At 34.8% G+C, this 27,195-nt stretch overlaps 1 protein-coding gene across 1 annotated transcript in view; it reads left to right on the forward strand.

The window, feature by feature from the left end:
• Window positions 1-27,195, forward strand: part of LRP1B (LDL receptor related protein 1B) — a 1,811,620-nt gene that overhangs the window by 1,751,811 nt on the left and 32,614 nt on the right. The window contains exons 86-87 of the mRNA XM_045853515.1: window positions 10,731-10,905; window positions 14,960-15,064. Coding sequence (XP_045709471.1) covers window positions 10,731-10,905; window positions 14,960-15,064 — 280 coding nt within the window. The remainder of the gene's footprint in view (window positions 1-10,730; window positions 10,906-14,959; window positions 15,065-27,195) is intronic.

Below are 27,195 nucleotides of genomic sequence, written 5' to 3' on the forward strand. Positions count from 1 at the left end.
ATTACATGATGCTCCTCATTTACTATGCACAGGTTCACTTTAGGTGGTTACCTTTTACAGAAAACAAAGGAACCAATGCTACTAATCACATCACAGAAGAGGGATATTTGCAAATGAAAAGGCAACAGTGGTTGAAGTGGTTAACAATCCTCCTTGAAAAGTTTAGCATGGATTTTAGGAAGTTGCTTTGCAATAAATGTCCTCAATTCAGGGTGAGGGAGTTTTTTAGCAAGAGCAAGACTCAAAGCAGCCTAGGTACATTGCAGGCCTCATTCCTCATGGGAGAACCTATCCATGGGAGTGGGTCCTGGGCATCTCCGAGTGGGAGCTCGGCCCATGCCACACAGAATGGTCTCCCACATGCTTCTATAACTCTGGTTCTATTTTTCTCACTAGTTTATTTCGTTCATTAGATTCCACTTATACAAGAGATCATATGATATTTTGTCTTTTACTGAGTGGTTTATTTCACTTAGCATGATAGTCTCCAGTCCCATCTATGCTGTCACAAAAGGTAGGAAGTCTTTCCTTTTTTCTGCTGTGTAGCATTCCATTGTGTAAATGTACTAGAGTTTTTTGTTCAACTCATCTACTAATGAACACTTAGGCTGTGTTCTAAACCTTAACTACTGTAAATAGTGCTGCTATGAACATAGGGGCGCATAAATTGTTTTAAATTGGTGTTTTGAGATTCTTGGGGTATATTCCCAGCAGTGGAATTGCTGGGTCAAAGGGCAGTTGAATTTTTAATTTTAATACAAGAAAAGTGAAATCATATCTAACATCTCAGGTCATAATGGCTTGAAATTAAGAATCATTTTTAATATGTGTTTTAAAATAGCACTGTGTTACCAATGGAACAGAACAGAGAGCCCAGAAATAAACCCAAGTCTCTACAGTCAATTAATATTTGACAAAGAGGGCAGCAACATAAAATGGAGTAAAAATAACCTCTTCAACAAATGGTGTTGGGAGAACTAGACAGCTACATGCAAAAAAATGAAACTTGAGCACCAACTTACACCATACACAAAAATAAATTCAAGGTGGATAAAAGACTTAAATATAAACCCTGACACCATTAAAGTCCTAGAGGAGAATGTAGGTAGGAAAATTTCAGATATTTCACACAAAAACATTTTTACTGACATGTCCCCTAGAGCAAGGGGCATAAAGGAAAGAATAAACAAATGGGACCTCATCAAAATAAAAATCTTCTGCACAGCTAAAGAAAACAGTATTAAAATAAAAAGAGAACCAACTGTATGGGAAAATATATTTGCCAATGATACCTCAGACAAGGGTTTAATCTCCAAAATATATAAAGAACTTACATGACTCCACTCTAAGAAGACAAGCAACCCAATTAAAAAATGGGCAAAGGACTTGAACAGACACTTCTCCAAGGAGGACATACAAAAGATCCAGAGACACATGAAAAGATGTTCAATATCACTAGCTATCAGAGAGATGCAAATTAAAATCACAGTGAGATACCACTTCACACCAGTCAGAATGGCCACCATAAACAAAGCAACAAACAAGTGTTGGAGAGGTTGTGGAGAAAAGGGGACCCCAGTGCACTGTTGGTGGGACTGCAGACTGGTACAACCACTATGGAAAACAGTATGGAACTTCCTCAGAAAACTAAAAATGGATCTGCCTTTTGACCCAGCAATTCCACTGCTGGGACTATATCCTAAGAACCCTGAAACACCAATACAAACAAACCTATGCATCCCAATGTTCATAGCAGCACAATTTACAATGTCTAGATGCTGGAAGCAACCTAGGTGCCCATCAGTAAATGAATGGATCAAAAAACTATGGTACATTTATATAATGGAATTCTATGCAGCAGAAAGAAAGAAGGAGCTCCTACCCTTTACAACAGCATGGATGGAACTGGAAAGCATTATGCTAAGCGAAATAAGCTAGGCAGTGAAAGACAAATACCATATGTTCTCACCTTTAATAGGAACCTAATCAACAAAACAAAGAAATAAGCAAAATATAACCAAAGACACTGAAATAGAGGACAGGCTGACAGTGACCAGAGGGGAGAGAAGAGGGAATTTCAGGGGAGAATGGGAAGAGTTTACAGGTCAAATTTAAGGGACACATAGACAAAAACTGGAGGGGGGTTGGTAATGGGAGGCAAGTGGGGAGGGTTGGGTGGGTGGGCTGGAATGGGAGTAAAAGGCAGAAAACTGTACTTGAACAATGCTTAAAATAAAATAAAAAAGATAAGGCCATATAAAGAAAAAATAACACTGTGTTAAAAATTTAAATGCTGGTACTTTTTAAATCCCATTCCGTATGTTGAACTCAAATCAAAGTTTTGATAATTTGGTTTTCTTAATTTTACATTTTTCTTTTACCTGGATACTCAGAGATAGCACTGTAAACTGAGAATCAATTTTCTTTCTTTAAAATTTTCCATTTTCTCTACTGAAATATTTGAGACATATTTCTTTTTTTAGTAATACATTAGAAAATGCTAATTTTTTTAGACATGCTTTCTTGATGAAAATGTATCATCTCTAATCAGAGTTTTATATACATTTTTTCCCTGGTGAATATTTAATTAGCACATGGATTAAATATTTGCCTTCTTTATTAAACTCAGATCAGAAATTGGAAGATATATTTAGGACAATGCGGTAAGTTTAATTATTAAAATACCTTAAGCTGTATAAAATATTTGAGGAATGTAAAAATAATCTAATATTTCTTAATTAGTTTTGTTTCCTTATATAATACTTCAAAGACAATAATCATAAAATTCTACGCAAATGTATTCAAGATGGTGTATCTCTTTTTTCTCTTAAACCATATTAAATTAAAAATTGACATTAGAGAAGTAATGGCCACTATCACTCTTGTTAACACATTTAAGAATCTTGGAGGTTCTTCAGAAAACTTTCCAAATAGATCTCAGTAAATAGTAACACTTTAGGCATATTTTGCCTTGTGATATCTTGCTTGTTAACTTCATCTCATTTGTGTGGATGGACCCAGAATTGATTCTTCCTAATAACAAGTTGATCACGTGGATAGTTAGGTGATCCCTTCAGGAAGAAGAATCCAGTGCTGCAACTAATTATCAGTGGCCAGAAAGCAAATGCTCAAATTTGCTTGGAACAGGAGGCTGAGACTGACACACAGAACTGAGATGAGGTGTGGGAGCCTGGCTTGGTTTGCTGTGCTCTGATATGGCAGGTGCTGGCGGCATCAGATGGGCTGTCTTGGGCCGACCGGTCCTGCTGTTGTAGAGGCCTTTACCATTCAGACTGGTGGTAGACTCTCAGATATTTATGTAGTTGGGGGCACATTCAGTTTTAGAAACACATAAAGGAAAGAGAATAGCAAAGATATTCAAAATTACTCTGTAAATTTGTTTTCCTAAGCAAATGTATGAATTACCAAAAAAACCCTAAGGGTTTATTTTCTACAGTTACACTTGGGTTTGAATTTCAGATCCCTCACTCATTTTTGTGTGACCATTGGCAAGTTACTTAACATCTCTGTGTGTCAGTTTAGTCACTTACAAAATGAGGATAATGTTGCAGTACCATATAATGCATGAGACTGTAGCAAACACATTTGTCTGGAGTATAGATGACAGCTAAAAACTACTGTTTATCATTGTCATGATTATCATTTCCATCATTTTACTCAAGTCAGGTTTTACTTCACTGTGATGATAAAGGACAATTTAAAGGATGATTGAGTGAAGAGGGAGTCATAATCTTAGGCATATTTAGTTCAGAGATGATGAAAAGGTGTCTTGAAGAAATAAGTCAGATCATTCTCATGAGATCACATCGTTAGTCAGAAAAAAAGGACTGAATTTAACCTTGCAGCTTTTTTTTCTTTTTCTTATTATGTCACCCTGATATAAGTATTCATTAAAAGTTTGTAAAATACTATTGTTAACTGTCCTGGAATTTCTTCCACATTCCATGTGTACATAACAGCAGCCATAAACCTCCCTGTAGGAATAATATTAGCAGAATTTGTTGAACCTATTCCTCCTGGCACAAAATTAAGTAAAAGTGAAGCATGGAATGTGAATTGCACTAAAACTGGAGTTCAGTTCCAGAATGTCTGGAGATGTGCACTGTGGAATTACCTAGCCTGCTTTGTGAAAGTAACCTAGTCCTACATTTAATATACTGTTGCTTTTGTGTGTATAGTCCTAAATTATCAAGTACTTATCTAAATTATTAATCTTAAAGCCAATTCATAGAACTTACTTTTTAAAGGCAACGTCAAAATTCGGTGAGGTAAAAATAATATATATATATATATATAATCTCGAGTAATTTAGTCTCTCCTGTACAACTATTCTCTATAACCAATTTAAAAAACCTCCAGGTTCCCCATTATTCTTACTGCCTATCTTTAGCTACTGTTTAGGTGGCATTATTTTGTTTGGTTTTCTTCTCTTTAAATAAATTTCACATTTCATTAACTATTACAATGTAAATGGCCCAGTTGCAAATATAAGTTTATAGCTAAATAGTCTTAGCAATTACTTTTCAATAGAAAGAAATATTTGTAGAAGATATTAAATGCAACCAGAGATATCACAGACATCTGGCTCCCCATGAATGTTCATGAACCTCTATGTATATTTCATACATGCATATATTTTTATGTAGTCTATTAAAATATGTAAAAATATTACAGAAAAAAACTATGCCTTTGCATTTGTTTGTTTAAAAAAGAATGATAGAAAAAGAGAAAGTAAAAGAGAGACAGTGCAATGATGATCTCACTTGGAATGTGCTTAACTTCTGTTGCAGAAAATAGTCATTAACTTATTTTTCAGTCATTATTACCTAACTGCCATATGACTTCTCTATAATCATATACCCATTATTGTCCTTCAGATTACAGGATTGTGCTACTATGCATGCTTTTAGTGTCATTATCCTAGAGAGGTTATAACAATTTTTATATTGTAAATACAAAGTGCTATTATATAATTTAATGGTTATCTCTACTTTCTTAGCACTGATTAATTACATTTCATTATTGCTTCTTCTTTATTAGGCTATTCAGTGTAGTAAAATTCTCAAAATCTATGAGGTAAAATGTTCCACAGGAAAGAAAATTTTCTTGGTAGTTGTGTATGTAGGCTCTTTTCCAGAGTTGACATTATTACGATTAATTTTTTTGTCTTAACCTTTAAATTGAATCATCTGCTCTCTGAGGGCCAATGTCCTATCTTGCATTCTGGGCTCCTCCCACAGCCCCCAGTATACAATTAAGCACATGCATGTCCCCAGCAAATAATTATGGAACTGCCACTTCCATGTTATTCTCATGGTTAAAATACTCATGTTCAAAATGAGATTCAAACATGTTGTTTCACCAGCTTTCCCCCCACAAATTTAGAATGTTCCTGCTGAATGCCTACTGACCAATCTGGCTAGACGCTTTTGTCTGCCATCTTCCACTCCTCTCTTCTATCTTCAATTTTTTCCCTATTCCCACCCCTCCAACAAAAAGTCTCCTATCACCTATATTTTCTTTAGTCTACCACTTTAGTCTTATTTTTTGTCATCATTTAGTATACTGCTTTTTTTTCTTTCTTTCAGTTATAATAACTATTAAGTCAAATTTAACATTGGAAGAATGTCTCTGTGTGTATGTCAGTGTGTTGTGAAAGAGAATCCCTTTGCTGCAAACCCCAGTGTTAACCAACCACCAACTTTGCTAGCTCTGTTCTCCTCAGAAAGAATTTAGTTTTAAAATAGATTAGTCTACTGCTTCATAATCAATAGCATTTCATTTAGTCAAAGCTGAAATATAGTAAAAAGCATAAAACTATAAAATGTCTGCAAAGAAAAGTTTATACAAGTAATTGATCCTCATAGTGATAAGTGAGTAAATATATCAATTTATTTTTCTATGTTATAGAAAGATTATTTTCAAAATGGTTTTAAAGAGTTACTGATGCTTAAATTGGTAAATTTTTTCAGTGCTCTTCAATAAGAAAAGTGTTCTCCCAGTGGCTGCTAAGCTTGTCTATTCATTTAATTTATTTTTTATTTAATCTTTATTGTATTTTTTCCATTATCATTTAGTCCCTTTATACCCTCCTCCTCCCAGCAATCATCACATTGTTGTCCATGTCCACGAGTCCTTTTTTCATTTTTGCCTAGTCCTCCCACCCCATAACCACCCTGCCACTAGCTGTCAACTGCTCTCCATTCATTTTAGAGTTTTTTGGGTCAGGGCAGAATCCTTACCCTGAAGGCAAACAATTGCCTACCAAAAGAACTTTCTCATATACTATTTCTCTTCATATTTTGCTAGATTTCTTCTGAATTGAAAAGTATGAATGGAAGTAATCATTATATTCTATGAATAGCTGGAGAACAACTTAGAATTTGAATATGACTGTGTAGTAAGTATGTTACAGATATAGAGATGTGACACCAATGAAAATATCTCATATAAAAGTTTACATAAATGCTTGTAATTCAAACTACATTATAGCTGAGAAGAAATTGAGAGAAAATTGAGGTTGCAATCCTTCAACTTACTATATATTACTTATATATTACTACCATCATATTGAGACAATTGCACAGAACATGGTCTTTGGTTCAATCACCTGGTTTAAAAATAGCACATTGGATGTTTCACACTTTTTCTTGGACTTGCACATAGTATATGTCATGATTAAACTTGAAATAATTGAAAGCACTTGAAAGAATCATTTTGCTTTCTAACTTACAAGCATCTAATGCTTATGCAGTAGTTTAATATTAGAGTCTAAAGTCCCCTATTAAATAAGATCTACTTTTTCCTGTCTCCAGGAATCTTAGGGTTGGAATTGAGTAAATAGGGAAGTTTTTCATGAAGGAAGGAAAGAAGGGAAGAGAGGGAAGGAGGCAGGGAGGGAGGGGAAAGAGAAAAACAAAAAGGAAAGAATGGAAAAAGGAAGGAGGGAGAGAGGGAGGGAAGGAAAGAATGTAGAATATAGTACATTCAAAGTACTGGCATCTTGAATTCTATTAGTGGTGCAGAAAACAATCTAGCCAAACTTCTATAGACTCTACATCTCAAACCTAAGAATGAAAGATAGAAAATATTCATAGAAAGGCATTGGGAAGCAACTCTGGTGGTACTGGAGGACAGTGAGCAAGTCTCTGTCTCTAAACCCCAAATTAGCATAGAGTACTAAGCATGTAAACTGAGTAAAATGAAATGTCTTCCATTTGAATATCTGTAAAGGTTTTGAGCCCCAAATGATATTTGTCTCTTTTTTAAGGAAAAAAATTGCATAGTTTAGTGGCATTCAATTTGGAATTATTTATTAAAATGTGCACTCTAATATCTGCTTATTTCACCATTTTATCTTAACCATTTCTTTACATTCATTTGATTCCTGTTTTATACTGTTAGGCAAATCAGCTATATTTAATAATGTGCACCTGAAATGCTATGAAAGAATATTGAAAGCATAAGAGGGTGGAGAATTTCCTTTGAAGTATAAATAATGAACCATGAACTTCTTTTAACATTTGTTATCTGCAAAGAGAAAAACTGTTTTGTCTAGTTAGGAAATTAACTAGAATTTCTAAAATATTCTAACTGCAGTTTATGTGCCATGGGGTTTTAAAATTTTCTGTTGAAGCATATGCATAGAAAAGTTTAAAATCACAAGTATACAATTCAGTAACTTATCGCCAGAGTTACACTCCAAAGTAACTGATGTTCAATTCAAAACTAAACATTGTTGCCTCAAATGTTCCCTGATGCTCTTCATCCCTATCCCTTTCTTGTTTGCAATTATATCTCTTTTTGACTTCTAAAACAATAGAGTTTTGCTTCTTAAACCTTTATAAATAAAAGAGTAATATATTTCTGTGTCCAGTTTTTTCTCCATATTATTTTTGTGTGATTTATTCAGTACATTTATCATCTATCATCTATATATCTATCTTTATATTCCATTGTATGTAAACCACAATTTATTCATTTTTCTTGTGATGAACATTTAGATTATTTTTAACTTCCACTACTTCTAAAAAGGTTGCTGTGCACATTATGTACAAAATTCTGTGTACATACATATACTTTTCTCTTGGATGTGTATTAATAATACAAATGCTAGATCATAAGATGTGGTCATGTTTGAATTGGGTAAATACTGTCAATTGTTCTCCACATTGGTTAAAACAATTTATAACCCCAGTAGTAATATGTGAGAGTTTCTGGTATTTGTGGTCAATTTGGTGGGTATGCAATGGTATTTCTTTGTAGTGTTAATGTTTATTATTTTGATTACTGATGAGTGGGTATATTCATACATCTTTTTAAGCTTAGTCCAAACAGATTTAACACATGCATCAAAATTACTTATAATCAGTAAATTGTAGATAAATTTCTAACTTTGCCCTTTAGTACTCTAGGTAAGTACAAACTATTCTCTGCTGAAGTATGGTATATAGGGCAATCATCAGCCCTCAGAATGTTAACCCCCATTTTTTTCTAGTTTCTCAGGTCTTCTTCACACTACAATTATACAAAGAAAGTACTTCAAGGTTTTAGACTTAACATTTCAGTTAATTAGGGCTCACAAATTTCTTCAGGAAATAATCTATTTCAGTCAAATTCACACAATTTACAACTATCAGATAATGTAGTTCCTCTGCTAATCTGTAATGTTATTTCCAGATCGTCATTTCTTATACTCTCTAGTTCCCTAAATATTGTTCCCCAATCAGCTCTATGGAAGTCACCTGGGCCACATTTCAGATTTATGAATTAAAACCTAGAGGTGGACGATGGTAGGTAACAGGAAAAGAACCTAGAATTTGCATTTGCAAATAAATCCCTTGCATGACTCCGATGCAATTACACCATGTAAACTTCTGAATAAGGATAAAATATGAAGATACTAGGAAGATATATCAACCAACTTCTATGTTTTATTGGAGAGCTGAACCAAATCCAAGAAATGAAATTTAAAGCAACTAGGGACAATGATAAAATACTTTCTTCTAAATAAGAGGTATCCATCAATTTGACTAATAAAAGTTATTCTTTAGATATTTCTGCATTGAATAGGAGATAGTACTAGATGCTCATGCAATTGTTTCTAGTACATTCTTTATAACTAAAAAACAAAATGTGCATTTGTACAAATACTAACATATACTTAACTTTTGGATCCCAAGTCTTTCATTCTGAGTGTACTATTTTTCTTAAGTATTGCCAAAACCCATATGGACAGACTTAACATGGGCACTTGGCATAATGCAACAGAAAGCATGAAACTGTGTCCTGTCTGGTGTGTCTCAGTTGGTTGGAGCATTGTCTGGTAAACTGTGAGGAAGTGGGTTCGATATCCATTCAGGGCACATACCTATGGTATGGGTTTGGTCCCAGATCAGGCCAATCAGAGTGCAACTGATAGATGTTTCTCTCTTGCATCAATGTTTCTCTCCCTCTCTCCTTTTCCTTCCCTCATGTATGAGATTGCATGAAATACATTTTCATAAATATGAAGCAAGTCTGTCAATAAATTTAATTTTTGTCTGATTTAGTAAAGGGCTAAATAAATATGCAAATGTGAGAATAATAAATCATGCTTTAATTTACCTCATCTTCTATAATTGTCTTAGAGCAGGTTAAAGTTTATAAATTGTGATTTTTATCTCAGCTAATCCCATTTCACACTGCCTCACAGTTATATAGCTAAAAGGAAATTGCTGCTTCTAAACACAAAGGTCATGATCAATTTAATCATTTATCTTGCTTAAGATTATTTGGATTGTGAACTTTAATATTTGAATGTGATAAAGTATAATATTTTCATAAATAAACATGCATATAGACATATCTGCTTTTCAGAAGATTGAGGCTGTCTAGTTACATGGTTATTAAATAGTCTGTTTTTATTGCTCATGTTGTAGAGGTACATGAATAAATATTTGAGGAAATCTTGCTTTGTAGTTGATAAAATTGTCTGTAAAACTCAGTAAGAAGCCCCCTTGAAAACAAAGGGCTTGGAGACCAGGAGATTTTCCCTCTGATTGACAGAGAGATTAGGCTCTCACCTGGAAGAGGGACTATAGTCTAGACAACTTACTTTATCACTTCCCACCCATGATGAATCAGTGACTTTCCCAGTCCACTTTCCCTTGGATTTTCATCAGAGGCACCAGCCTTGTCTGTTTACCTGCCCAGGTATTTGAAAGTACTTGGAACTATTCTGTCAGGTTTAGAGGGAGACTTCTTTCCATCACATCAGAGAGGTAGGAGCCCCCTTTCTCACCATACACCACCCTATTTTCTGGTTGAAAAGAGATACCGGGAGAGACAATGATAAAAGACATCTAAAGAAATCTGAGTATTTCTGCTCATTTGTTCTGAACAGAATAATAATAACATTTTCACTAGAAGAAAAGCTAAGGAACCTTGTTGATTTGAACTTTAAAATTCAGAAACTAAAGAGTTTGTCAGCTAGTGTTATATCAATATAACCCATCTCCTCTTGCCAGATGAAATGATACCCAACTCAGGGGAAAAGAGAAATCAAATCAATAGCATTTTTAAAGAATTCTAGTTACAAGCTGCTTTTTAAATTAATGTACCTATTGATTGGCTGTCTTTAAATATTAAATAAAATGGAGACATTTATTGTGACCAAAGAAAAGTACCCTGTAATATAAGTTTACTCTTCTGCTGTTCATTCCTCCTAGACGTGTGTCACCACTATTGTGTGAATTCCGAATCCTGTGCCCTTGGGAATGATGGGAGTGTGGACTGTGTCTGCCCAATGCGCTATGAAGGACCAAAATGTGAGGTTGACAAGTGCATCAGGTGCCATGGGGGACACTGCATTATAAATAAAAACAGTGACGATATATCTTGCAAGTAAGTGGACACCCACCTTAATTTATAAAAGTATTTGAACTCAAAAGGTTTAGTAGCCAGCAAAAAACTACTAAAAAGGTTTAGTAGCCCATTGTAAAAACAATGTTAATTATTTGTATTCCAGAATATGTCAACTGTTACATCCTTTTATTTTATTTTTTTAAACTAGAGATAAAGTTCAGTTAATTTAAGTTAAATCTGAATTGATTCAATGCCTATTATATACATCTGGGGGTCATGAAAATCCATTATGTAATGAGATCAGTTAATTCTCTACATAGAATATTTCTAATAGTAAGCAAGAAATAGTAAAATGCAACATAACTTCAGAGAACTGTATGTAATATTACTAAATTACAGTAACTTAGGCTTTCAGTTGTTTTGTTGTTATCAACAGTGAGTATTTGCTTTGTGTTTGCTTTTCTGTTATTACAAAATGATCTTTTGGGGGAGAAGCAAGGACCTGTCTAATGGAAACAAAGTATATGTTTTTATTTAATTTGACTTTGAACATTATAGCTAAAAATAAGAAAAAGGAGTAACACTTCCAGGAAACAACTAAAACAAAAATGTCCAAGTTACACTTTGGTTACATTGTCTTTTGTCCTTTGGCTTTAAGGTCACGTGAATGGAAAGCAGATCATTGAAACTAAAGGGTAATGTCATTCAGTTTCTGTCATGAATCAAGTTTATGCCATTGAGGTTAGAGATCAATCTTCACTCCAAACTTCTTTCAACAACCTTTTAAAAGAAGGACTTATAAAGGACTGGACTCTATCAACTGCCCTGCTTAGGAGCATAGTAGGCAATAATATGCCATATGAAAGCATACATGCCGCAGCTTCTGCTGCGACAGCTGTGCGAGATTTCCAGTCCTGATTTATGGTGCTCTGCCAAATAAAGCCCAATAAAATTTTATTACATACAGCAACATTCTTCTTTTTTATTTACAATAATTTTAAAATTTACTTTAACTAGGATTTGTGTTATCATCATGAATAGCACGTACTCATACCCCTAATTGGTTCATTTGAAAGTACATTATTGTTTTCAGTAATGGAAAACATAACTCATTACAAATATGTGCCATTAATAAGTACATACAAGCATTTTCATATAAACCACCCAAAATGTATTTACTTATTAAGCTTGTCACTTCTTTGTGATGAAACTTTAGCATGAAAGAGATTTATTTCAGTTAGCGGGCATACATTTTTCTCCATGTCCAGTGTAACATACCAGGGATGTGCTGTAGAATCTTTTTTATAACTCCGTTTTATTCACACAGGGACTCATGCATCATCATCTAAGACAGTCTGTGAGCCACAGTTTCAACTCGGTTTACCTTAGAAAATCTCAGGCAGAGACACATTCTGTTTCTGTTCCGTGGGGAGTTCCATATGAGGAAGGGAGGGCAGCACTCTTGGGGCCATCAGTGCCGCCCACTGCATAGAGGAAATTGGCTTTGCCTACCTAAAAAGACCAGAACCTATAACCTCTGTAGGTTATTTAGGTTAAACATTATAGTTCTTGAACTCTTAAAAGATCTTTTTTGGAAAAAAATATGTATAAAATAGATAAATAATAGTTGTTAACAATGAGTAGAGATTGAAAGTTTAGAAATAGGAGTATAATACTTGATTTATCAGATAGGCTATAAAACACACATGCATGACAATCCAAACAGGACTGAGTACTCTGAAACTCATTAGACAAGTTGCTTTTCATATCTATGATATGTCTCATCTTAGCAGGGAATGAAGCTTTCACTGATATTAGAATTTGTTTCATAGGTAAAGAACTGGTACTAAAACAAAATCACCACTGAGTTATAATAAATCTTTTAAATAGGAACATTGTAGATGCTTTGTATACCAGATGGTCACATGGGTTTCCAATGCAGCCTGTGAGCTGTCAACTAGAATAGATATTCTGTCCAGTATAATGCATATAATTTTTAACATGGAGTTGATTGAATATGTTTTTTTTCTTCTGGAAATTTAAGTAAATATTGATGAAGAAAGAAATATTTGGTCATAATTTGGAGTAGCCTAAATAATGCCTTTGTAATGTTGACAATCATGGGAATTCTTTTTGTGTACTGAACAACTGTTCGTTAACTTTTGGAAAGTGATATATCACAAACTGTGTGTGTGTCACATGTGTCTCTAAGAAACAAAAATATGCTAAAACATTAAAATATGAACTGTATTCTGATGTATTATAATGATTTGGATAATTTACATTTCAAATTTGAAATATCTACAAATTTCTGTCTTCAATTTAGAATTCAAACAAAGTCTTGAGGTGAAAGAGGCAACATATTCTATTACTCACAGAAGCAGAAGTTTAAAAGCAATTAATAAATAGAATTTTTCTCTTTTAAAAGCTGATATTTGGTGTATAGCTACATTTCTTATGAGAAGTCCTTTAATGTATAATGAGCTAAATTTTCTCTCTGATGTTTTACCCTAGATAAAACAGAAAACTAACTTTCTGCTATCAGATTTTAAGGAGGCCAGTCATGGAGGGCAAGGAAAAGTCTCCTGGACCCACTTAACATATCAGACACTGATTTCACTAAATGCTTACTTGACTCACTTTGCATTTGTATTGGAATGCCTCTGTCGATTATAAAGGATGTGCTATTCTCTGTTAAATCTTGGAAACTTTAAACCACAGCCTCTTCCACCCAAGTTTGGTTCCACTTCTACATATCTCCCTTTCACATCTAGTGTATAGTTCACTTATTGTTTCTGTTCATCTTGAAAAAAAAAACATGATTTTAAAATTCAGGTTCTTAACAATATCTTTAACTTAAGCACCTGGAAAAGTTATAAACAATTAAGTACATTTTTAGCAGCCTTACCACCTACATGAAGTCAAACACATGTGCACAAAATAAATGAAATACAGGATTGCCAACCAATTATTTCAGATATCTAACTTATCATTGGGAATTACCTCTTGATGGATGTACTGTAATAGATATCCATCATGGAAAAAGACTAAAGTGATCAATCAATGATATTGCAGCTTGATTTCTTTGTCAAGATTATGTCCAGATTTACTGTGATATCATTGATTGCTTCATAGCATCTAGTACTAACATGATCTCACAAACAAATATTAACAGGATCTATTATAAATCTTATTTGGTCCAAGACTTATATGATTCTATTACCATATTTTAATAGAAGAGGACCCTTGATAATTTGGAATGTTAATACATTTTTCTCTGTTTCTCCAACAATTTTTAATGTCCAATCTAGTAGTATTTATTTATTTAAAAATATAACATGACAAATGAAAATTTATGATTTTTCCTGTTATTGTTATGCTTGTTTTTTCTCTTGTAGCAATAGCCATAGTATTTGTTCTTACCCCATATAACATGCTGTATATTAGAATAATTTCCATAAGAATTCCATGTAAGGTTACCTCATTACTTTGTTGCTATACTGCATATTGTTCCTATAGCATTACTATTTATTATTACAATGAACTGCTTCATGTTTTTTTTTGTTAGAATAAAAAGTTTGACATTACAGTACATATTCAGAGACAAGCAACAGCATACATGTGACTACAGGATAATCCTATCCTTTCTTACCAAATATGAGGTCTAAATTCATAACAATTTTTGGACCAGACTTTTCAAGTTAGAAAGGATAACTGAGGCATTTGTTTCCAGAGTATTTGATCATGTGGTTTATAATTCACACTGATCTCACCAAATTCTAGTCATATAAAAAGTGAATAAAATAAGTGATAGATATTAGAGTATATTTTTTACATATATATCTAGCTAAATTATTTTTTTGCATTAAGCAAATGGGTTGAAAACTTGAAAACTACTGAGAGAGAAATTTTATGTCATTATTTTATTAAAAAATATTTGCCTTCAATAACTCTCTCTCTCTGAAAACTTACCTTCAGCCAGCTACTGCATTACTCCTCTATGATGAATATTATCATCTGCAAAAAGTTTATGTCAGCTTTAAACAATAATAATTCCAGTAACAATGAGATATTTTTTTCTCTTTTGCTGCAGCTGCACTAATGGAAAGATTGCCTCTAGCTGTCAGTTATGTGATGGCTACTGTTACAATGGTGGCACATGCCAGCTGGACCCTGAGGCAAACGTGCCTGTGTGTCTGTGAGTATTTTATATTGTTGTGTACATTTAATAATATGACTTTGTATGTACATGGGATCCCTGTCCATTGTTCTCCTTTCTTGAAGATAATACATTTTAAATAAATGCTTCATGAATATCTTTGATCAGGTATTATCTCTCATTGGTTCACATGCTATAGAATCACCTCCTTCATTAATTTGCTAGTGATTTCATAAGGAGAACTCACCTAATTCTTAGCATCATACCCATTTCAGACATTCATAGATCTTTGAACTTGGATATGTCAGGGAAAATTGTTCTAATTTTATTGACCTTATTTAGACATGTGGAACCCAGGCATAATTATATTTATGAATATTTTGGTATTTAAGGTCATTCTTTTCAAAAGAATTTGAGGTATATTTAAGTCAATAATGCTACATACAATGTTTGTATCAGGTTTAAGAGTGTTGTATTGTTCAAACCCATTAAGCCTTGCTCCTTGGAAATACATTAACTCAAATCTGGTTCCTAAGTGTTTGGAAAATTATTGGAGATTCTCTGCTTTTAGAAAATCTGGAATTTAACCTTTCTCCTTTCAAATACCTAACTTTCCAGAATGGACAGCTTGAAATAAAACTATTCAACTTATGTGTTCTCTATTTTGAATTTTTTTATCACTGCATTTTTATCACTGAATTTTTTATCCAGGAGGATGATGCACACATATGACCCATGTCTCCATTCTGTACCCCACTTGGTCAGAGTAGCATGTAATGAGTGTGTATGAGAGAGAAGTGGACATACCTGAGAAAAATTTGATTCATAATATTACTGTGTATAAAATAAATTTGAAACATATTGGCAATAAAAATCAGATGCTTTATTTAGCTGTATTTTACTAAAATTCTGCAGATGCTCTGTGGGGTTTAAAAATCAGCGCTGTGACCAGAAAGAGAACCCTTGTGATCACTACTGTCAGAATGAGGGGATTTGCACTTTAACTGCGTTTAATGAGCCGAGATGCAAGTAGGTTTAACCTTCCACTTACCGCTCCTCTTCCTGTGACATCATTTCAGGCCACAGTTCATTGGCTTAAATCATTAACATCCACATGCATTTCACAGTGTATACTTCATCTCGGGGCTCATCTCTGTCATACACACTTAACCTTTGCTTCACTCACCGACAATTGCATGTGCCATAGTCAGCTAGAAAGTCTAGAAATGTAACAAAGGAAATTAAAAAGCTCATGGTAATGTTTAATAAAAAATACATCAGTGAGTCTAGTGCTTTTAATTAGAGAAGTATAAGAGCAGGTGTTTTTAGACTCTGTTACTATATACTATATTTGAAATGGTAGTTTTCATCTGGTAACTGACATTTTACTGCAAGTACTAATGAAATAACCCATTATTTTGTTTTCCAAAATTGTACTGCAAACAGTTTTACTTTAATCAATAAGACCCCTTTACAGAAAAAAAAATGCACATGCTAAAAATTCCAGAAATGTTTAAGTCAGTCTTCCTCAATTCAGTTTGTTGTAACAAACTCATTTCCTCTGAGATATTTCAGAGACCAACTTTAAGGAAACTACTGACATTCATTACAGTACAGGTTTTTTTTTTTAACTTTTATTTGAGCTTTAGAGATAGATCATACCTGACATACTCCTTAATACCCAATATTGTAAACACAAACCCTGCTAAGCACCTGGTAATAGGCCCATGTTGGTGTCTCAAAGAATTTAATAATGGTTTTAAGGCACAGTTGTATTAAAAATCAGATATTTCATTACTGAAACATTGCAGTTTTATTCATGATGATGTATTGTTTTATTCAAGAAAAGGTTACTTTTTTAGACAGAAGTTGGAAAAATAGGGGATGTGATTAAAATAATTACATAAATGAAATTGAAACCTTTTTATGGAAGATATTTGAATATGTTAAAACAGTATTTTTACATAAAGTACATACATAAATACCACTTTAAATTTTATAAAATATAAAATTCTATAAAATATATGTAAACTATGTTAAAGAATTGATTCTCATCAGTTCAAACTCAGGTTTAGTACTTTGTGCAATTGAAGACATGGAGATGACCCTTCTTTAGCTTTATGTTTGCTCTGCCTCCACCCTAAATTCCTCCAGTTTTTCAGCAAATCCTTATAAGACCCTGAAAATGCACTATATCCCAGTCAAGTGAAGATGAATGAAATTAAACCCTCAACATCAAGGAACTCACCAACTAAAGAGGTTAGAAAATTTTAAGTAACTAATTAACCTATAATAATGTAGGTGTGAATACAGGGCAACTGATTCATTCAAAGTGGGAAAGGGAACATGTGAATGACATCACAGAAAAGGAAACCTTTCATAATCCATGCAATTCATGTACTTCAGCAAGGCTGGGAAGAATGTTCTGAAAAGAAAGAAAAACATAAGCAAAAACATAGATATGACATTTAATGGCCCCTTGGGTGAATGGGGCCATTCACCCAAGTGGTTTAGTATAGCTAGAATTAAAGGTGACTGTGGACTTGTCAAGGGAGCAATGTGAAGAGATGAAACTAAAAAGATAACTTGGAATTCAATTTATGCCACAATTAAGGGATTCCATAGGATCCTGAAAAAAAAATGTGTAGACAAAGAGGTGTGAGGTAGAGACTGACTTGAGCTGAAGGAGTTTTGAGGTGACCGTTGTTGGTACATAGAAAGCTCTAGAGATCAGCTGCTAAGACCACATATCAAAAGGTTTAGCCACACTTCAGGTGCAAAGTGATGAGGGCCTGAACCTGGGCAGTGCCACTAGAGGGAGGAATAGCAAGTACAATAGGTTGGTGAATATTTCAGAGTTAGTAAATCAAGGGCGATCCTTGACCAAACATTGATGAGGGTACTTTAGTCACTTCATTTTTAGGGTACTGGCAGTGCAGCTTTGGGACCCAGTCTTCCTTTATCTTGTCTCCCAACTGCTATTCCCTCGCAAAGCACACAGGACATTTCAAGCTCACCCTCCTCCCTTTTCCTCACAAACAGGTCTCAGGACCGTGGCCTATCCAGAGAATTCCCAAGTCACCAAATATCTCTCGTGGGCATAGTGGCTCACAATAATGTTGTCTTCAACTTTTTATGCTTACGAAGTATCATTGGGGTACCTGGCCTTTTTAGGTGATAATCAGCCTATCTGATAAGCATAGCCAGTAAAATATGTTAATTGAAGGCATTTAGAGCAAACATTTCTTACTTGTGTATATCTTTGTATCTCTTTCTGTATTTGGCTTTATGGAAATTTTGTCTGTGCCTTGGTTTTTTATGCCCTAAATTTATTCTAATGTAGGAATAAAGCTTACTGAATTCCTCAAATCAACTTAAACCACTGAAGAATCATACAAGAGATAATTATATTTTGTTGTCATTTATCTATAAAATTCATTCACCAAATATTTACTGGTAATCTATGATGACTTATAACCTGCATAAATGTGTAAGGACAATTATTAACAGTTAAACTGGCTTAGCAAATACTTTGTGACAGCACTGTTTTAAGCACTTTAAACATTTTATGTAGAAGGTTAGAATGTTGTATTATTATCATTATTCTTATCTAATTGTTATCCCTATTTCACTGTTAATAACACTGAGGTTACATAGCAGGAAGTAGTAAGTACCTGAGATTCAATTTGCTCCTGCTTGATACTAAGTCCTCCAGTTATAGCTCTTATGCTGTACTGCCTTCTTCATGCTATACTAAGCCTGAAGTGGTTTTTACTGTTAAAGAACTTTATTTGGGTAGATAAGCAGGTTTTTTAAAAAATTAAAATACCATTTGACAATTGTTATAATAGATACATGACTGAAGTGTTATGGGAAAACAACTGAATAGAGATCAACTGATGATTACACTAGGGTACTGTGCTAGGGTACTGTGATGATACTGTGCTGTGGAGAAATCAACAAGAGTAAATGAGAAGAAATAGAATTTGGAGGGTACTTTTCAAGGTAAATTCCTCCAAGTCAAAGGAGTAGAGAGTGTCAAAGAATATCAAATGCAGACAGTTAAGAAGAACAACAATTATAAATGATATATTGAATTTTTTCATTAGATGGCCATTTTGAGAGATGCCTTGAAAGTCCTGTATGATAGAAACCAGATTGTAGTTGATTAAGTAAAAATCAAGAAAGTAGAGAAGAATGTAGATTTCTTTCTGAATGTTTGTGAATTAGATGCAGGAAAAAAATAGTAACTTCAGTGAAAAATGGGACCTAGGGGAAAATACATTCACAACAAGGTAGACTTAAGTATTTAAGAGGACTGTCCTTTCACTATTTATCAAGGGCTCACTGTTGAGAGACTTTGAAGGATGGAGACATGTTGCAGATACATATTTGATGCTTATGTTTTTGGAGTTGAAATTTCTAGAATATGTAAAATTTTTTAGCTTTATCTAGGGTATTTACAATTCACATAGTATTAAAATACAAATAAATAAAAACAAAATTTAATATGAAGTATCCATGGTCATGCACAAGAGAATAGTAAGGCATCAGAATATCTTTCTCATGATCTATTCTCCTCATAGGCATTGATTTTGGGAACATGTTTTATCCTCAGATTTCAATTGATAATGGTCATGTATCTTTAATGAAAAACTAGTATGTACAGTTTTATCTAAAAGCCCTTTCAGGGAACAAAAAATCTTTTTAAGAGATAAGTTATAGTCTTTATGTTAGTTTTGTTCTTAGTGCATTATATTCTTCATAGAGTAAAAAGCTACTTAAATTATTCAGAACTTATACACATTTGGAAAATATTCAGATTTATGAAGTGGATAGTTTTTTTTCACATAGAAATTTTATCACTTGTATCACTGAAATTAAGAAATAGAATTGTTCTTTGAAAGCCTTCACTATTGTATCTTGATGGACATTTTTCACTTACTACTCTATGTGGAAGAAAAATAAACTAAAAAACATTGAAAAAAACTAGATTTTTATTTTTCATGTTAATTTGGAGAGATTTTTGACATTTATTAAAGTAGATACATTGAATAGTGTTAAAGCCAATTTTAAGAATTCTGATATATGTTATTTTGACAATATTTGTATTATTAAGTAGTTTCTGCTGTGAGGCATAGAAATTAATACTATGGAGAACTGTTGAACTCTATAGCAAGTTACCTGTGTCTTCCTACTTCTAAGATTTCTCCCTAGGGTCAGACATTCATTTATATTGGATTTAAGTTATTTTAAAGTATTCACAGTATTTCACTTTCCAATAAAGAACATTTGTTTCTGCCCGTTCTCTCCTAACATTAATACTATACTTACAAAGAGCCTTGCCACATAATCCCAGGACAATTCCACAGTTAGGTGTCTTTGTTCAAAGAGCTCACAAACCCAAATGCCTCTTCCAACTTTTTCCCATTTAACTGTTATTATCCTATTAGTCTCAACCCAGAGATTATATCTTTTTATGTGGCATGTGGCAAGTGAATAGTAAATATCAATTGACTTGAACTTAACCAAAGTTTTTCAAAACAGAATAATTAAATTTTATTGAGAAAATATAATTTATAATATATTATATATTAGTTTGCATATTATACTAGTCAGAGTTCTCTAGAAAAGCAGAATCAAAATGCAGAGAGAGAGAGAGAGAGAGAGAATTGTATCATACAATTATAGATGTCAAAAATTTTCTTAGTCTACTGTCTACAAGCTGGATAAGTCAGTTCAAATGTGAGGCTTCAGAACTAAGGAACTGATCATTTAAGTGTGAGGCCAATGGTCCAAAACCCAGAAGTGTTGAAGTATGAGGGCAGGAAAGGTGAATGTCTTAGCTCAAGCAGAGAGAGTCAGTAGGCCCTCTCTCTGACTCTGTCCTGTATTCAGACCCACAGTGGGATGTATGATGTCCACCTTCATTGGTGAGGGTGATTTTCTTTACTCAGTTCTACAGATTCACATGTTAATCTCTTCCAGAGACACTGTCACATTCACACCCAGAATTTATGTTTTACCAGCTATCTGGGCATCCTTTAACTTAATCAAGTTCTCACATAAAATTAATTTACATACACACAATGTACTAATAAACTTCTAGGCATAAATCACCAGTGCTTAGGGACTCATGACAGAATATAGTAGATGACAATCAGGAGCTCAGGGATTCTTCCCTGTAGAATTTTTCTTTCTATTGTCTGGTTTTTAATGCATATTCAAATCCTGACTCAGCTCATAAGGGTCTCCTGTATTGTCAGTACCAAAGGGATCTGTTTACTGTCTGGTATTATCACATCAAAGGGAGTGAGATCGACAGTTAAGGAAATTTAGTTGATTCTTCAGGATATGAGGGGGAACCCCAAAACCTAGAATTTATTTATAAAAAAATGTATATTTCTTCTTACATGGTTAAACATAAGTCACTTTTAAAGTACTCTCCATTTAATGCAGTACACCTATGGAGACATTTTTTTTTCCACTGGCTCAAGGCAATCTTTGACCTCATCAATTTTTATCCATTTTAGTGCTTCTGACATTTTTTGTTTCACTTCTTCCATATCCATAAAATATTTCTCTTTGAAGACTTTATTTTTTAATCTGGAGAAATAAAGCAAGTTGCGTAGGGTGAAATCAGGTGAATAGGAAGGGTGGGGTATAGGAGTCATGCCATTTTTGGTCAAAAACTGCTGAATATGGGAGAGAGAAGATGGTGACAGGGTAGGAGGGAGCAAATTCCACTTCTTCCTACACACAGGAGAAAAACCTAGCAGATCTATGGAGGAACAGAGCAAACAGCCAACAGTACCCCAGCATATATGAAAATAAGAGACCAAAAATTGTAGCAGACACTGAACAACCAGATGGTAAGGAGTGCTTCAGGTCAATAAAGTCCCAGGGACCAGCTTGGGAACTGGGGTAGCTTCAGCCCCAGGCCAGTCTCCCTCCCCCAGGCCTGCCACAGAGTCCTTGGGAGAGAGCCGGGTCAGCTGCTCCCTCCCTCCCTGGCCAATCAAGATTTAAACAGCACTGGGAGAGATCTGGTTGCTTAAAGTGGCAGAGAGGGGAAAAAGGACAAAGTGGCACACATAGGGGCTGTGATCACCTGCAGAATCTGTGGACACCGGCTTGGGAGAGTTGAGAGTCCTGCAGTGATGGGCACTGACCCCAATAGTCACTGGTCTGGCTAGAGAATTGGGCTGTAGGGACTGGCCAGCTTGAGTAGGAGGAATTTCTCAAAAAGAAAAACTCTTTGGGGAATACACCCTCAACAGCCACTCAGCTTCCTCGACACCCAGCTGGGCAGCAATCCCGAGGTGGCTCAGAAGGTTGCACAGAAGGCCCTGTGCACCCCCATATCATTAGGAAGGGTACGTGCCACCAGAGCCTATGGGACCCAGGCACCCTGGCCAAGTGAGCATGTGCCACACCCCAGACCACAGTGGTAACCCTGGGGGGAAAGAGTACTCTCAGGAATACCTGAATCTGACACCAAAGGCTCCACAGAGAGACCTCAGGCTAGCTTTGGGGAGAGTGGACACAGGACTGGCTGAGAGCAGATCCAGAAGGGACAAAAGCCATACCAATTGCCCCTCAGCCTGCTGCAGCCATCAAGACCAGAAAAACTGGTTTGGCCAGTTTGAAACTAACAAGAGGGTTTTCGTTTCTTTTTTTTTAAAGTAATCTTTTCTTTTTTTAATTTTTATTATTGTTTTGTATTTTAATACCTTTTTCCTCTCTTTCCTTCTTTCTTGTTTTATTCATTCTTCCTTTCTTCCCACTTTTATGTCTTCTTCCTCCCTTCTTCTGCCTTTTTTTTAATAACCAAAAGTGAAAGAAAAAAAAAAAAACCTAGAACTGCGAAAAGACCAGAGTTGGACCCAAAGAGGGGGCATCCCGACAGTTGAGACAGCAAGACAAAATTCACTTTGCTATTACAGAGAATCTACAAGTTATTGCATGTTTGTATTATTATTTTTTTTCATTATACTTACATCTTTTATTTTAATAGTATTTTTGTATTCCTCTTATTTCTGTATAGTCTTCTTTGCTTGGTGGATTGTATCATTTGACAGGTTTCACCTGTTCTCTCTGACATAGTATATTGCTAATTTACTGTCCTTTACATCACTTGTGTTCCTTCAGCACACTACTCAAAGTACTATACTCCCTATTCTTGTTATCCAGATCATATAGATTCTGTCATATGATTGTTGGTCTAATATTATTGTAAATAATAGCTGTTCCATACCATTGTAAATACCTCACAACACCCCTCTTGGATCTTAGCACACTTTAGAGTTTCCTGAACTCTATTACTATAGTGGTTAACTCTATTATCACACATGTTACACCTATTTCCTATCCTTTACTCTCACCTTACCTCAGAATCTGACCTCATACAACCTCACTGCTTTCTAGATCCAACTCACAATCCTTCCCTCCCCAACAAGAGTCTTATCTTCTTTCCATCCTTTCTAAAAAGTGGCTAGTTGGGTGGAAGATCACAGTTAACCCTATACATAGCCCAAGAATCCCCTATCCCTTCTCTACCAGCTGCTGCTATAAATATCATAAATACTCTCATGCTGTTTTAAACCATTTTGTCTTCTCCCTCCAACTGATCACAAAAAAGAGTAGGTAGAAGCAGTGAACACCAGGTTACCCACTGGAAGAGGAAACCCAACAACATAGGAACCACCAAGAGATATCAACAGAAGAAGGTGAAGGAGGGAGTGAAAGCCACACAAACCACAATCCAGGAATATCTGGAAATACATCTAAATAGTGAAGAAACTACCCAGTACAAACAACTGAACAAGAGCAAGAGAGAATCCTCAAAACATTGTACACACAGAAGAACCAGCTTCAACACATCCTGCCCTCACCAGCACAACAAAATATAAGAGGTGGTGCACAGTCAAGGAGCTGGTGGGAAGGACCCACCAAAGAAAGACCCAACAACAATCAAAATCCAAAGAAAAACACAGAGCCAACTTAAATGACAGCCCAAGACCAGTGAGCTTGGGAGATCAAGGAGACTGCACCACTGAATCTCACAGGTATTCTACCACAGAAGATCATACCATAAACCCAGAGAGACAGAACACATCAATTTATAAAGCTGAAGCTAACAAGAAGAGTCCCACAAAAAATGGGAAGACAAATAAATAATCACCAAATGAAAAGAAAGCAGGAAGCCTCAGAAAGAATGCTAAATGAAATAGAGGAAACTCAACTATCAGATATTAAGTTCAAAGCAATGATTGTCAGGAAGCTCAATGAGCTCACAATGAGCTACCAGAAACTACAGGGAAGCTACAATGAAACAATGCAAACTACATCAACATGAAAAAGGAAATAGAAACTAACTACAAGGGCCAAGAGGAAATGAAGAATACAATTTATGAACTGAAGAACACAGTAGAAGGCATCAAAAGCAAGATCCATGAACAAGAAGATCAGATCGGATCAACGAGCTAGAGGACAAAGTAGAAAAAAAACACCCAGAAAGAGCAAAAAAAGGAAAAGAGGTTCAGAAAGAATGAAGAGGGATTAAGAGAAATGCAAGACAATATGAAATGTAATAATATCCACATAATAGTGATACCAGAAGGAGAAGAAGAAGAGCAAGAGATAGAAAATGTATTTGGAAAAGTAATAATGGAAAACTTTCCTAATTTGATGAGAGAAAAAGCCACACAAATCCAGGAAACACAGAGTCCCAATCAAGAGGAACCCAAAGAGGCCCACTTCAAGACACATCATAATTAAAATGGCAAAATTCTAAGATAAAGAGAGAATCTTAAAGGCATCAAGGGGAAAATGGGAAGTAACATACAAGGGAGCCCTGATAAGGTTAGCAGCTGACTTACCAATGGAAACTCTCCAAGCCAGAAGAGAATGGCAAGAAATATTCCAAGTAATGAGAACCAGGGGCCTGCAACCAAGACTACTTTACCCAGCAAGACTCAATCAAGATAGAAGGCCAAATAAGAAGCTTCCCAGATAAAAGAAGTCTAAAAGAATACACCTCCACCAAGCCAGCTCTGCAAGAGATACTAAAGGGACTGATCAAAGGAAAGGAAGAAAAAAGAGAAGGACAGAGGGGAACACAGGTATAAAAATGGCAATGAATAAGTATCTATCAATAATAACCTTAAATGCAAATGGATTAAATGCTCCAATCAAAATACATAGAATAGTTGAATGGATAAGAAAGCATGACCCACACATATGCTGCCTACAAGAGACCCACCTCAGGACAAAAGACCTACACAGACTGAAAGTGAAGGGCTAGAAACACATTTTCCAAGCAAATGGACAGGGAAAAAATCCAGGGTAGCAATACTCATATTAGACAAAATAGACTTCAAAAAAAAAGGGCCATAAAGAGAGACGCAGAAGGTCACTGTATAATACTCAAGGGAAGAATCCACCAAGAAGACATAAACATTGTAAATATATATGCACCCAACATAGGAGCACCCAAATACATAAAGAAAATCTTAGAGGACTTCAAGAAAGATACTGACAGCAACACAATTATAGTAGGGGATTTCAACAACCCACTATCAAAAATGGACAGATCTTCAAGCAATCTCAACAAATATATTCTGACATTGGACCATGTGCTAGCTGAAATGGACTTAACTGATATATATAGATAGAGCCCTTCATCACAGAGAAGCTAAATACACATTCTTTTCAAATACACATGGAACATTTTCAAAGATAGACCACATGATAGGACACAAATCAAGCCTCAAAAAATTCAAGAAAATTGAAATCAGACCAAGCATTTTCTCCAGCCACAAAGGACTGAAACACTGAAACCAACCCCATGGGAAGAAACCCCAAACACTCAAAATCATGGAGATTAAATAGCATGCTATTAAACAATGAAATGGTTCAAGAATGAAATGAGGGAAGAAATCAAAGAGTTTCTGGAAACAAACGAAATGAACTCACAATAACCCAAAACTTATGGGACACAGTGAAGGAAGTCCTGAGAGGGAAGTTCATAGCAATGCAGGCCTACCTAAAAAAGATAGAAACATTGCAAACAAACAACCTAATCCTGTACCTACAAGAACTTGAGGAACAACAACAAAGATAGCCCAGAGCAAGTAGAAGGAAGGAAGTAACCAAGATCTGAGCAGAATTAAATGACTTCGAGACTAAAAGCACAATTCTAAGGATCAATGAATCCAGGAGGTGGTTCTTTGAAAATATAAACAAAATCAACAAGCCTTTAAGCAAGCTCATCAAGAAAAAAAAGAGAGAGGGCCCAAATAAACAATCAGAAATGAAAGAGGGGAAATTACAACAGATACCACAGAAATACAAAGGATTGTAAGAAATTACTATGAATATCTGTATGCCAAGAAATTTGAAAACCTAGGTGAAATGGGCAAATTTCTAGAAAAATATGATCTTCCAAAACTCAATGAAAAAGAAGCAGAAAGCCTGAACAGACCAATAACAGCAAATGAAATTGAAGTAGTAATAAAAAAACTCCCAACACACAAAAGCCCTGGACCAGATGGTTGACAGGAGAATTCTTCAAAGTATTTAAGGAAGAGCTAACTCCTATCCTTCACGGACTATTCCAAAAAATCCAAAATGATGGAAGACTCCCAAACTCTTTTTTATGAAGTCAACATCACCCTAATCCAAAAAAACTGATAAAGATACAACAAAGAAAGAAAACTTCAGGCCAATATCACTGATGAACAAAGATGCTAAAATCCTCAACAAAATATTGGCAAACCACATCCAACAATACATTAAATAGAACTTATACCATGACCAAGTTGGATTCATCCCAGGGATGCAAAGATGATATAATATTTGCAAAGCAGTAAATATAATACATCACATAAACAAAAAGAAAGACAAGAATCACATAATCATATGAATACATGCAGAAAAAGCATTTGATAAGGTATAGCACCCATTTATGATAAAAAACACTCAGCAACGTGGGAATAGAAGGAGTGTCCCTCAACATAATAAAGGCCATATATGAGAGACCTACAGACAACATCATACTCAATGGGCAAAAACTAAAATCTTTTCCACTAAGATCAGGAACGAGACAAGGTTGTCCACTTTCATCATTTCTATTCAATATAGTAATGGAAGTTTTAGGCACAGGGATC

This window comes from Phyllostomus hastatus, unplaced genomic scaffold (assembly GCF_019186645.2).
Source record: "Phyllostomus hastatus isolate PE091 unplaced genomic scaffold, TTU_PhHast_1.1 phas_contig_1, whole genome shotgun sequence".
NCBI classification, from domain to species: Eukaryota; Metazoa; Chordata; class Mammalia; order Chiroptera; family Phyllostomidae; genus Phyllostomus; species Phyllostomus hastatus.